The 14,692-nt window shown below is 47.4% G+C and overlaps 1 protein-coding gene across 1 annotated transcript in view; it reads right to left on the bottom strand.

Moving 5' to 3' along the window:
* The window catches only part of pdgfc (platelet derived growth factor c), a 136,112-nt gene that overhangs the window by 41,776 nt on the left and 79,644 nt on the right, over positions 1–14,692 (bottom strand). Inside the window, exon 2 of the mRNA XM_080502244.1 lies at positions 9,271–9,463. Coding sequence (XP_080358370.1) covers positions 9,271–9,463 — 193 coding nt within the window. The remainder of the gene's footprint in view (positions 1–9,270; positions 9,464–14,692) is intronic.

The following is a 14,692-nucleotide window of genomic DNA, read 5'->3' as shown; positions in this document are numbered from 1 at the left end:
TGGACTCGTCCATTACCCAAGCTGAAGTCACCGAGGTTGTTGTGAAGCTCCTCGGTGGCAAGGCACTGGGAGTGGATGACCTTCACCCAGAGTTCCTTAAGTCTCTGGATGTGCAGGGACTGTCGTGGCTGACTCGTCTCTGCAACATCGCGTGGTGGGTGGGGACAGTACCTCTGGACTGGCAGACCGGGGTGGTGGTCCTTCTCTTCAAGAAGGGGGATCGGAGGGTGTGTTCCAACTACAGAGGGATCACACTCCTCAGCCTCCCCAGGAAAGTCTATTCCAGGGTACTGGAGAGGAGGGTCCGGCCGTTAGTCGAACCTCGGATCCAAGAGGAACAATGCGGTTTTCGTCCTGGTCGTGGAACACTGGACCAGCTCTATACCCTCCACCAGGTTCTCCTGATGGTGGAACACTGGACCAGCTCTAGACCCTCCACCAGGTTCTCCTGATGGTGGAACACTGGACCAGCTCTATACCCTCCACCAGGTGCTTGAGGGTTCATGGGAGTTCGCCCAACCAGTCCACATGTGTTTTGTGGACCTGGAGAAGGCGTTCGACTGCATCCCTCAAGATGTCCTGTGGGGGGGTGCTCCGGGAGTGTGGAGTCCGGGGCCCTTTGTTAAGGGCTGTTCGGTCTTTGTATTCCCGGAGCAGGAGTTTGGTTTGCATTGCCGGCAGTAAGTCGGACCTGTTCCCAGTGCGCGTTGGCCTCCGGCAGGGCTGTCCTTTATCACCGATTCTGTTCCTCATATATATGGACAGAATTTCTAGGCACAGCCAGGGGTCGGAGGGGGTCCAATTTGGGGACCACAGGATCTCATCTCTGCTATTTGCGGATGATGTGGTTCTGTTGGCTTCATCGAACCTGGACCTTCAGCGTGCACTGGTGCGGTTCGCAGCCGAGTGTGAAGCAGCTGGGATGAAGATCAGCACCTCATGGTTCTCGACTGGAAAAAGGTGGCTTGCCCCCTCCAGGTTGGTGGAGTGCCCTTGTCCCAAGTGGAGGAGTTCAAGTATCTTGGGGTCTTGTTCACGAGTGGGGGAAAGATGGAGCGTGAGATCGACAGGCGGATCGGTGCAGCGTCTGCAGTTATGCAGACGTTGCATCAGTCCGTCGTGGTGAAGAAGGAGCTGAGCCAAAAAGCGAAGCTCTCAATTTACCGGTCGATCTTCGTTCCTACCCTCACCTATGGTCATGAACTATGGGTCATGACCAAAAGAACGAGATCCCGGATACAAACTGCTGAAATGAGCTTCCTCTGTAGGGTGGCTGGGCGTCACCCTTAGAGATAGGGTGAGGAGCTCAGTCACCTTAGAGATAGGGGGAGGAGCTCAGTCACCCTTAGAGATAGGGGGAGGAGCTCAGTCACCTTAGAGATAGGGGGAGGAGCTCAGTCACCCTTAGAGATAGGGGGAGGACCTCAGTCACCCTTAGAGATAGGGTGAGGAGCTCAGTCACCCTTAGAGATAGGGTGAGGAGCTCAGTCACCAGGGAGGAGCTCGTAGTAGAGCCGCTGCTCCTCCACATCCAGAGCAGCCAGCTGAGGTGGCTCGGGCACCTGTTTCGGATGCCCCCCGGACGCCTCCCTAGGGAGGTGTTCCGGGCATGTCCCTCCGGTAGGAGGCCTCGGGGCAGACCCAGGACACGCTGGAGGGACTATGTCTCTCGGCTGGCCTGGGAACACCTTGGGGTGCCACCGGAGGAGCTGGAGGAAGTGTCTGGGGTGAGGGAAGTCTGGGCAACTCTGCTCGGACTGCTGCCTCCACGACCCGGCCCCGGATTAGTGGCAGAAAATGGATGGATGGATGGATGGATGGATGGATGTCAACTGTTCTAATTGTATGTCAATGGTATCTGTGTTAATGTTATAAAATGAAGCCAGCAATTTTAAACTTTAATCTGGTTTGTGGCCATTAAAGTATGTGTAGTCATTACTGCTCCAATAGTCGATCCTTGCACTAACCCAAGTACTGTAAATACTCCAGAAGTGTTGCACAGGCACCATTGACTGGCTGAGAGAGGTGTTAAAGATGTCTAACCCTAACCCTGGCATCCTTCAGTTGCACAGCGCAGTGTTTCAGTACCTTTCCAGGGACATTATCAGGCCCTGCAGCTTTACCTGGGTTGACACTGGTAAGGACCTTTTTTACTCCAGCTGTGAACAGTTGCATGTCTGTTCACAACGAAGAGAAGAGAGTCTCTTTGGCTGAGTGATGTTTTCTGCCTGAAATTGTGCAAAGAAGTGGTTGAGAACATCTGGCAGGATTGGGTCCGCTTATGTTGTCTGGGTGGGGCGTTGGGTTTATAGTCCACCAGGGCGTTGAAGTCCTGCCACAGTCGCCTGGTGTCCCCTGTGTCCGTGAAGTGGTTATAGTCTCTGGACATACCACCTCTTTGCCTTCTTGATGCCCTGTGACAGGTTCTTCCTGACCAGGCTTTAAGCAGCTGTGTCACTTGACATAAATGCTGGCTCTCAGCAATACTCACACCTCAGCACACATCCAGGGCTTCTCGTTGTTGCAACACTTGAAGGTTTTAACCACTGTCACATCATCTATATATTTAGAAATGCAAGCCATGACTGAGTCAGTGTATTCCTCCAAGTCAAGTCTGCTATCGTATGTGGCTGCCTCCTTGAAGAGGTCCCACTGTGTTGTTTCAAAAAATTCCTGCAGCATGGTGGCCAAACCTGTGGCCAAACCCTGACATTCCTGGAGTCAGCTTTTGCATGGGTTAGGGTTATTTCTAAAATTTTGGCAGGACAGATTTGAGGCTTGCCTGATTAAAATCCCCCACTGTGATGAAGAAGGCATCTGGATTCGGTTTCTGCTGCACACTGATGACGTCATGCAGCTCCTCCATGGCGTCTTTCACGTTCGCCCATCGGTAGTACATACACAACCACGATATTGACCGCCGACAGTTCCCGTGGTAAGTAGAAGGGGCGATATCTCACCCTCAATGCCTCGATGTCAGGTGTGGACCACGGAGACAACCTTGGAGTCCCAGCACCACGAGTTGTTGGTGTAAACTGCAAGACTGCTGCCTATGCACTTTCCGGATAGCCGAGCATCTCTGTCGGCTCTGTGCAATGTTTGCCCCTCCATGCGATTGCAGCGTCTGTAATGTTCTGACTGAGCCAGGTCTCGGTGAAAATGAAGACACAGCAGTCCCCCGTGCTCCACGAGAATGCTCTCCCCAGCCTGATGTGGTCCAGCTTGCTTGTCCAGCACCATTGGAACCGCCGGCTAGCAGGGATTAGCCATCAGCCTCGTACTCCGCGCTTGCCCCGCTTCCGCGTCCTTTCGCACTGCCTCTGATACCTCCCCACTGGGCCAGGGAGCAGGCTAAGCTCACCAAGCCTGCGGAGCACGTCTGGCTGCAGCGCTTCGTTGCTCAATTTTCCACCCCGGATGTTCAATAAGCACTGCCGATTATACACCCGTTGTGTTATTGCCCACTTCACTTCAGTTTTCACGGAGTTTATAAAACTTCCAATTCGCACAATCATACGCACACACTTCTGGAGCCCAAAGAGAGGTCACTGCGAGCTCTGGCCATGCCAACATCTTTGTCAACTGTTCAGATTGTTCATTCATTCATTCATTTATTCATTCATTCACTCACACATCTACACAGAACCAAGAGTGTTCCTCCCAAAATATTCCACGAATCTTGTTTAGAAGAATGTGTTCAGTGCATGCTCAAGCTGTAGCAGGCTCATAAACAAAAATCACGCACATTTCAAATATTTCATCTCTTATTTATTTATTATTCATTAAAAAATATGACTTTCCTCTACATGCCATTAGAGCAGCAACGTCAATTAACAGGCCCACATAAAGCACAGATCCATCCAAACCACCAAGAAAAAAGCAAACATCTGAAAGAAACAAGAAGGCCGTTGCTGGGCTAATCCCCCGCCGGAGGGCTTTATATTTTCTCACAAAGCAGCTCTAAGGCAGCACACTTGGTGCTCTAGAGGGTGTTCCATGGGTCCTAGTAGATAATTATGTAGAATCTGAAAGGTCTTTTTCATAAGCTATGTCAAAATACGTCTCCAGAGCCCAAAAGGTGTTTTTATGCACTTAGTGACCCTGTGACCTGATATGCAAATTAGGTCAAGGTACCCCTTCCCCCCACAGGGAGTGTCCATGTGTGAAGTTTGGTCACTGTGGGCCCAGGGGTTGCTGAGAAAGAAGGAGAAACATTCATATGATCATACATGTACTGTGTAACCATGGCGACCAAACTTCAGACCCTACCGATCTTCAAGGTCAAGGTCAAGGTCACGTCACTTGGTATGCTGGAGGGTGTCCCCAGAGTACTAGTAGGTGTGTATAAAATTTCAGAGCCCTAGCTCAAAAACCTAGGCCTCCAGAGCCCAAAATGTGTTTTTAAGCACTTTGTGACCCTGTGACCTACTTAATATGCAAATTAGGTCAAGGTCACCATAGTATCCCTTCCCCCTCTGAGATGTATCCACATGTGAAGTTTGGTCACTGTGGGCCCAGGGGTTGCCGAGATATAGGTAGAAACGTTCGAACGGACGTACGTACGGATGGACGGACGTACGGACGGATAAAACAAGATAAAAACACTTTGGGGATGCATATGAACCCCAAATAGCACTTTTATGGTGTTTAAAGCAAAGAAAAGTCGATTTAAAATAATATGGGTCCTTTAAGGGCCGCTTACATCCAAGCTCGGAGCAAGTGAAAAGTGAAAGAAACAACATTTTCAGAACTGCTTCTGAGATGGAACATTGTTTCCATGGATAAACACAACTTCTCTGAAAAACTGCCATTGTGTATGAGCACCACGAACAAAAACTGCAAAAAAGTTGTTGTCTCAAACTGTACTTGAAAAATGTAATCTTATAACCTCTGTGTCAACTTTTGAACAGTTTTATACAAATTGCCAATGTTTCTCCACTGCAGCAGCATGACTGCCCACATTGCCGATCTACAACGCCATCTAACTTTATGAAGTGCAGAACCGCATGGAAACGCTCCAAACTTTTTTGTCTTGCCAACGCTAACACTGACCAACCTCAGCACTTAAGACAGCAGTTCAGGAGTTCAGCCTTTATTATTTAGAACACATGTGACCGTGGCTGCTGTGCGTTCAATAAGGCCTTCTTGCTCCAACTCTTCACAGTCTGGGATTAATCACTCTGCCATTTGCGTCAACAGGCACACTAACCTCTCATGCAGCGCTGCCAATTCAGATATTTGGATTTCGAGGACATTGTTTACTTTCGGCACGGACTTGACAGATTCAGTTCAAGCTGGCTTGAATAAAACAACACGAAGGGACATGAGCACTGCTAAAAAGGGATTTTTTTTGTGATGTTGACTGAAACTAAAAAGGTGGGGGTTGTCAATAAGTGCAATGATGAGAATACCTCTTGGAAAATTATACAGAAGGTCCTTACCTGACAAGCAAACAGGTCATAATTGTGTTGTTCTGGTAACGTCCATCTTCATTGGAAACTGAGAGGTGATAACGTGCTTGTGCTGAATGTTAAAATAGGTTTTGCTTGAGTAAGACTGTTGCTTGGCTACAACTCTTTATAACACACACCGTCTCTTCGTCCCACTGTCAGCGCTCCGGAGGACCTGATTGATGCTTTCAACTAAAGAAACTGACATCACAGTTGATCATGTGCACACAGCCCATCAAACCACAATGTGTCCAGTTTCAAACAAATATACCAAACAGAAAAGCTTTAATAGGGAAGTGTAACAAGATGATTGTAAAGATGATTGCAAAAATCTGATCAGTTATTTCAGTTTAATTCAATTTGATTCCTATAGCAACAAATACAAGAGTCAAGTCAAGACAAGAGTTTTTAGAAGAAAATAACCAACAAAGAAAATAAACAACAATTCCACATGAACAAGTAGAGGAGATTATGGAAAGGATAAATGTCCTTTTAAATGGGAGAAACCTGAAGAACCAGACCCAGAAGAGGAGGAACCTGAAGAACCAGACCCAGAGGAGGAGGAACCTGCAGAATCAGACTCAGAAGAGGAGGAAGATGCAGAACCTGACCCAGAGGAAGAACCTGCAGAAACAGACTCAGTGGAGGAGGAACTTGTAGAACCAGATTCAGAGGAGGAGAACCTATAGAACCAAACTCAGAGGAGAAGCCTGCGGAACCAGACTCAGAGGAGGAGGAACCGCAGAACCAGACTTTCTGCTGTTCTGGTTGGGGTTAAAAGATAGAAGGAGAGAAAAGAACAGACAGATTGTGGAGAGGAATTCAAACCCTTGTTCAATAACAACTACTACAAGAGAAGTTTCAAAAAGTGCCCTCAAAAAGTGTGGGATGAGGATTTATATCATGCACCTGATTTCTCCTTCTATCTTTCCACCAATTAGATCATCCTTCAGTGAATCCATCATAGCCGGTTGTTCTACTGTCCACTTCAACCCTCAATCACAGATCCAGTAGATTTTATGGTTACTGGATGTTGGGATCCATAAAAAACAGAACTCTTCAAAAGTCTTTGAAATATCTGCTACATCTTTACATAGAAAGAAAGAAGGAATACTTTGTTGATCCCTTTGAAGAAATAATTTCTCCGCATATAATTCATTCCATTAGCTTTTAATTATAAAAGTATTTGAAAATCACTGATCTCAAAAGGTCAATTGTACAAATGTTAGCAAATACCACAACAGCAAAACACAAAAAACAAAAACGAGTGATTTTGACTTGTGTCTCTTCAGTGCTTCACTGAAGACGGAAGCGTATTTCAATACATTTGATAGATGGCTCATCAATAATGCACAACACCGTGATCACTACAGTCACAGTGTGTTCAGCGTCGTCGTGTTGAACAGCGGTTTCTTAGATTGACAAATGCACCGACACACAAACCGAAGTGCCTCCACAGCGACAGCAACAACAATTTTACAGTTAGATCATTTCCCTTTTCAGTTAGATCACCCCCCCCACCCCCACCCCCCCACTTCATTTTTTATGGATGAAAATATCAGGCATGGAGACGATGTACATTAGCAACCCAAACTGTTTTTCCAGATTGAATAGGGAGCGTGGCTGCCTCTGTGAGCTCCGGTTCTGTCTGAGAGCCGTCAAGCACGACTCTGCTGCCATGCCAACCAGCTGCCGGACCAATCCCTCCCCAATATGCCTCTCCTCCAGTGGATTTGGTAAGAATGCTTTTCATCGTTGCCGCGGACAAACAGAATAGCAGATGAGAATCTCGGCTTCTGGCTACAGGCTCGCCGCCAGAGCCACACGCATTTGTTTCAATTCCCCTCGCCATGAATCACCGGACACGACGTGACACTGACTGCTTATTTGCATCTGTTACGCAATGAATACAAGGGCAGAGCATCGACAACAATGAGGTTGAGTCAAAATACTTCTCTTTGGGTGGAATTTCGTGAATACGTTTGTGAATACACGGGAGATGCAGGCTGAACCAGAGGCTTATGTGTGAATGAATGTGGGACAGAAAGAGAGGGAGTCAAGAGAAAAGACAAGCTTCTGATTGCATGCTCGATTCATCTGTCTGCCGGCCATGCCGAGAGTGTGTATCTTGGATCTGATCAAAACCCGTTGGGCTTTGCGGTGGATTTGGGAAAGGTTGGGGAGGGATGAAGAATTGATATAAATGGAACAAGAGTTATTGTTTTTTCTGTCTTCAAGACCTGAGTGCACTCAGAGTGCAGTCTTGTAAAGGCAGTGGCACAGATGTTTGTCAATCGGCTCAACGGCAACAATAACCTCATTCATCAGCCGGCACTGGTTGGATGGCAGGTGTACCGGGACGCACTAAATAACTCACACGCCATGGTTTCATTCTGTTTTCAGTCGACGGCCAATAAAAATAAGATATGCTGAATGAGACGTGGAACCGAGGCAGGGATATGGGATGGCAGCACTTTACAGAATTTAATTAGCTGCAACTGATCTTAATTTCACTTGGAAGCAAGACACACACCTCATTCATCACTTAATTATTTCCCTGAGTGAAGAGGCATATCTATTCATGGCTATGTAATTCTAGAACTTCCCAACATGTTATTGAACTTCCTAAATGAGATAGTAGGTGTTATGTGGAAACATAAGCTTGTTGTTCCATTTCTCATCCATTAGGGGGCTCTCCAGGAACTAGTAGTGAGGTTACCCTCCCCCAGTTTCTCTCCATCTTCCCTCTCTGGGCTCCACCTCACCAACCAGTCTGCTGTAATATATTGACACGAGGTACTGAGCATGATGTAGCGCACGCTGATCGAACGCTGGGGATCAAAATCACCAAATAAATTCAACAGTAACACTAAAACCAACACTAAAGTGGGATCCTGAATAGAAGAGAGGATGTATTGTGTGCATATGTGTGTATTTATGTTTACCTGTCTGGCTTCGTGCCTCTATAAGCAGATAAAAATCTGGAACCCGTGAAGGAAAATATGCCGACTGGCACCACGTCACCTCAGGTGAAACAAATTTCAATATTCACGATCTGCCATGGTGGACCAGAAGCAATTTCACAAACGGCCACACTCCCACTCTACATCTTTAAAGATGGACTAGAACAGTGACAGGACACGTCTTTACCTCGGACCAACATACACGTGATAGGCTGGCTTAAAAACAGGTTACTGCTTCTCTCATTGGCAAACAATCCATTTTCCCTTCAGATAAAATACATCATGAATGTTATTTGAAGAGTTGAGTGTGAAGTCAAACCAAGAGGTAGTTCGTATTCAATTACAAGTACATGTACTGTTGTTAAAATCAATTGTTTCTCCAATAATAGTCACTTTTAACCTGCTTGTTTTATCTGTACATAAAATATAAACTATAAATTATTTCTACAACTATTGATAATTATTTATTTTAAATGTAGACCCAAGGTACTACTTTTGAATGATTTTGCTCATAATAAGCTTACTGGTGACAAAAAAAGGAGATAAAATAATTTTAATGTTAATTAAAAGTAGTACTCAGGAGTTACTCGTGATTTCAAAAGTATCAGTGTAGATTATACGGTGTGAGATGTACTTAATGAGTACAATTACATTTTCACTCTATTCACAATTCGTTCCTTCTACAATCAATGGCGAGACAAACAACAAAATGATGACAGATTAACAAACAATAAAATGATGACAGATTAATAGAAGTGACTGTTAACTGTCCAGCTTGCAGATATGATGAATATAATATCCCAATAAAGAAGTTGAGCACAGAAGCATGTACATTTTCTCCTCATGAACGGCCTTACTTGCAGATTCCATCTTCAGGATCCTCCAGACCGAACCTCTCATCGAAGGCCAGCTGGATCCTCATGTTGCTGCTCGCCACGAGTCTCCAGACCAAGATGGTATTCCTGGGATAAGTGTGTGGGAAGTCTGGGCTGTGGATTATTCCCTCTCCAGACACTGTGATCACTTTCTCCTGAGGAGAGTCTTGTACCCCTGAAACAGAGCGAGACACAGTGTTTTAGTGTCTCCAGCTTCACGGAGACGAGCAACTAACTTCTATCTAAACATATCAGGTGACACACAATAGAATCTGTGCAGGGCAGAATAACATTAATATACTGAGTAATCACACCTGCTGCACTTATCACCAGCTTCCCTCCATATTCCCCATCCCTGTGTGGGGAGATCTGCATAGCTCCAATACTTTATTTTCAGTAGAAAAACAACAAAACCTGAAGCTGTGACTGAATCCGTTTTCATCCTTTTATCCCCCACCACTGTGATGACTACTTACTGTCAGTTATTGTATGAATGTGTGTAGGATTTACATTTGATTTTCTTGAATCTGTGGGTGAAGACAGATCCTAACGGACTGAGAATATTCCCGTTCGATTAGTGATAAATTGAGGCAGCTGGAGCCTCACCTCATCTCAGATTTTACAATTCCACCGAAACTAGGATTAGTTTAAGATTCAGCATGTGATTTATATTATTGCTGATTTTCATGAATCTAATAAATAGATATATTTATCATAAATCTTTACTTCCCCCAAGAAAATGTGTATTTTGCATGTGCAGTCAGTACCTTTGCCTCACTGTAGGAGGCAGTGCTGAGCAGACAGTTTCATGTAAAAAAAAACAAAAAAACAAATTCACTCAATTTAAAAAAAAATAAATAAATCCTTTTATCAAATTTAAAAATGACCTTATAATGTAATGTGAAAACATTTTAAATGTGGAGTTGTATTAACATAGAAACGATTATTCACTGGTGGTACTGCGGCCCCCCCACAACAGATCCATTCACATCACAGAGGACAAACCGCACGCACGCACGCACGCACACACACACACACACACACACACACACACACACACACACACACACACACACACACACACACACACACACACACACACACACACATTTCCACTCCTCATTGATGAGATTTACTGCAGATTTTTCTTATTTTCTGCTATTGTTCTGTCAATTATTAAAATCATGTTGTTGGGGTTATTTTGTTTGTTTTTGTTGTTTTGTTTGTTTGTTTGTTTTTTGTTTTGTTCTTTGTTTTGTCCTTTTGTTCTTGTCTTTGCTTGTGATTCATTGTGTCCATTGTTGTGATTATTTAGGTTTTTGCTCTGTTGATGCTCAGGCTGGTTTAATCTCATGACAGTTGGAAAATATTTGGATCACTGTGAAAAATGTATGTAACACTAACGAGGGTATTGTATGTATCTCCCCACCCAGTCTATCTCTGTCTCTCCTCTCCTCTCCTCTCCTCTCCTCTCCTCTCCTCTCCTCTCCTCTCCTCTCCTCTCCTCTCCTCTCCTCTCCTCTCCTCTCCTCTGACTCTGGTTTCTACAAAGTTTCTCCTGTTGGGGGAGTTTTTTCTTTCCACAGTCACAAACACACCTGCTGCTCATGTGGATATGTTGGGCTTTTCTATTTTCTCTACAAAAGCACATTGGGATGACTGTAATGTATTTAAAAATGTATTATTTTTAATAATTAAAAAAAAGAAGTGATTTGTTAAATAAAGCTGAAAGGTATGTGAAAAAAAAAAAGAAACGATTATTCACAATTTACAGATTTCTTATTGCTGTGTGAGTTAATAGACAGTGAACAATAAGAATGGGAGCAAGGTGGTGTAGAGAGAGGAAATTTGAAAAAAAAACAACCAGTAACCAGAGTGTAATCCAGCACATTTGAGAAATTCAAGCTCAGCTTTCTGGTTTCTGTACATGTAAATCAGTGTCAGACTTAGTGTCTGACCACACTACACTGGACTCCAGTGTGTGGTCACACCAAGCACACTGATTCCGGTGTGACGAGCATGAACACAACACCCACTGGGACCTTTCTGTGGTGTGACAGTGAGGCGTCAAACAAACTGCCTCACAATCTCACTGGTTCTAGCTCAAAATGCTCCGGCAGTCTTTATTATGGGTTAACGGCGAGTCAATCACAAACTAACGCAGTGAAGGAAATGTTGTTTCTCTTGACCTGTCATAGAAAGAAGGCTTCATCAATATTTCGCGTGAAAACCTTTAGTTCTCATTCATAGCATTCGTTTCGACGTCTCACTATGGGACACGCCCCCTGCGTATGCCTCAGAAGCATTTATTTCATTACGCCAATCCTGATTGGCTGGTGATCGCGACGCCCACGTCAGGGTGGAGCCACCAACCCTTAAGTAGCTTGCACTTACTGCGCAGCGTCACTCAAACACCTCTTCTCGCTTCGTGCCGAGCATCTCTCAATTTTAAAAGTGCCAGCTAGCTTAACTGTTCACAGACCGGAGCTAACCCGGCTCGGTCGCCGAGCGCTAGCTGCCACACCGCAACCCTCCATCCTTCACCATAGCTTGGAGAGTTGCGCACCTGACCACACCACGGGAATGTTACACGGTTTAGCACACAAGCTAACACCGCCCTGAGCAATTAGCAATCCAGCTACTTCATGGCACCTCTGGTCTAGCTTCACAGCTAACCATTATGGATGCCCACGCTCCACACACCAGAGGAGATGGAGACTCCGGGGCCTGGCTCTGTACCTGTGGAAACAGGATATCGAGCCGCGACTCACACCAGGTCTGCTCGTTCTGCCTCGGGCTGCAACACGCCCAGCAGGCTATCGAGACCCCCGGCTCATACGTGTACTGCGCCCGGTTCACCATGAAAAGTCTCCGACGGCGACTAGCACGCCAAGCAAGCTCGTCCGGCCAAGACCCATTCTTGTCCTCCGGTGACACACCAGTCATCATCGGTGATGATGGGACGAAAATGACACGGACACCGGAGCGAGGTCCAGCTGGGGCTCCCAGCTGGACCTCGCAACTCCGCGTCCGCCCATGGAAGACGTGCTGGAGGTGGATTATGAGGACTGTGAGGATTACTCCTCGGAGCTCCTCATATCTGACAATGAGAGTGAGGACGACGTCCTCATTCCATCACCTCAGTTCGCCACACCAGGCGCTGTGGCTGTCCTCGGGGACGAGGAGGGAAGCGCCCCGCTAACCCCTTCTTCAGCATGGATATGCAGTCTGTGTGCAAACGCGCTGCATCCCGGCTGAATATCCCCTGGCCTGAAGCAATAACGGAGACCGCCAGGTCCCGTTATGTCGGGAAGAAATTACCCCAGGCTACGAGGATGGCGAAACAGCAACTCCCTGTCCTCGACGAGCTATCATCCTCATGGAGGAACCGCCCGTTCAGCGGCAGAAGCCCGGTACACGGAGCTTCCTCCCTGGACTGTGAGGGCATGGATAAGCTTGGCATTCTCCGCATGCCCCCCATGGAGCCGTTAATCACTGCGCACCTGCACCCATGGCTGACCGCCTCCTCCAGGAGCCCCGCACTGCCGTCAAAGCAGACTGCTTCCAGATAACTGGCATTTGCCTGCGTGTGTAGCGCTGTGCGGTTCAAGCCACAGGTAAATCTCTCGGGATGATGGTGCTGCAGGAAAGAGCCAGATGGCCTGTCGGACAGAGAGGAGGAGGACATTTTAGACATGCCGGTCACACCAGACGGCGTCTTCGGCTCGGCCCTCGCTTCAATGCAGCAGCGATGTGAAGCAAGGAAGAAGGAGGACGAAGCACTCCAGCTCTGTACAGGAGGCGAGGACCGGCTGGCCCAGAAAAGCCACCACAGCGACCGCAGCTCTGCCGGCATGCACCGCGCAGACTGCCAGTCAGCAGGCCAGGAAGAAGAAGCGGGTGGCCTGACAACCTCCCCTCTTCCCACTGGTACCGGCGCTGCATGTTCCCGTTCACCAGCCCCGCCGGTGTTTCTTCCAGTGTGTGCGACTCCCATTTTCCAGAGCCCACGAGCAGTCGCTGCTGCGTGCACTCACGGAAGTCACACAAGCACACACAATTGTTCTTGTTTAATAAAAATGTTTTCACTGCCGCATCCAGACCTCTGGTCGAGGGCACAGTCACATTTAATAAACGAGTGCATAATAAACAGTTCGGTGCCGGTCCCAGGCCCGGAGCGGGTTACAGCCCAACTCCGGACCCGGTGATCCACCAAAGCTGTCCATGCACAAACATCCAGCGCATGCGCAATGACGCACGAGCGTCACGACCTCCCTCCAATCTGGGACTCCATAACACAGTTATTGGAGGCTCCGATGACAGGGAGCGTGTCATATGCTGTCACTTCTGTCTCTGGGGGTTACAGGCTTCAGTTTGCTGCCGTCCCCCATCGTTTCTCTGGTGTAGTGCATTCTCAAGTGCGCAGAGAGTCAGCTCGTGTTCTTCAGGAAGAGATTCACTCGCTGTTGATAAAGAGAGCAATATGCGTAGTGCCTCCCGAACAACGTCAGAGCGGCTTTTACTCCAGGTATTTCCTGGTCCCCAAACAAGGAAGGACCGGGATTCGCCCAATCCTGGATCTCCGGGCTTTGAACAAATACCTCGGAACATACAAATTCAGAATGCTCACACATGCATCCCTGCTGTGTATGTTGCATCAGGACGACTGGTTCACATCAGTCGACCTGAAGGACGCATATTTCCATATCCCGATATATCCTCCACACCGGAAATATCCGAGGTTCACTTTTCAGGGTGTTTGTTACGAGTACAAAGTCCTCCCGTTCGGGTTATCTCTGAGCCCGAGAGTATTTGTGCGCTGCACCGAGGCAGCCATAGTGCCGCTGCGGCGACAGGGCATCAGGCTGGCCACGTATTTGGACGACTGGCTCCTCCTGGCGCGGTCCAGAGAGGAAATCATAGTGCAAACCCACACCCTCATAAAACACCTGGTCGGCTTGGGTTTTATGATAAACTCAGAGAAAAGTGTGTTATCCCCAGTGCAGAAAATAATCTTCCTGGGCTTATCACTGGACTCGGTGTCTCTCACAGCTCGTCTCTCAGCCGCGAGGGTGAATGCTTTCAGAGCCTGTCTCTCACGCTTCACCCTGCACAGCCTGTACCCTTCAGATTATGCCTCCGACTACTGGGGCTGATGGCCTCAGCCATCCTGGTAGTCCGGCTCGGCCGTCTGTATCTGAGGGATTTTCAGCGATGGGTGTCCTCCCTCCGGCTGGACCCCGTGCGTCATGGCGCATGGAGAGTTATGATCAGTGCACAATGCATAATGGGGCTGCGCTGCTGGTGCCACCCGACTATCCTGGTGAAGGGGGTCCCGATGGGAGCCGTTCTGTCCCGGAAAGTGATCACAACAGACGTGACATGACAGGCTGGGGCGGCATAT

Source organism: Blennius ocellaris, assembly GCF_963422515.1.
Source record: "Blennius ocellaris genome assembly, chromosome: 9".
In the NCBI taxonomy this organism is placed as follows: Eukaryota; Metazoa; Chordata; class Actinopteri; order Blenniiformes; family Blenniidae; genus Blennius; species Blennius ocellaris.
The sequence above is the reverse complement of the archived record's forward strand: the minus strand, read 5'-3'. Positions and strand labels throughout refer to the sequence as shown.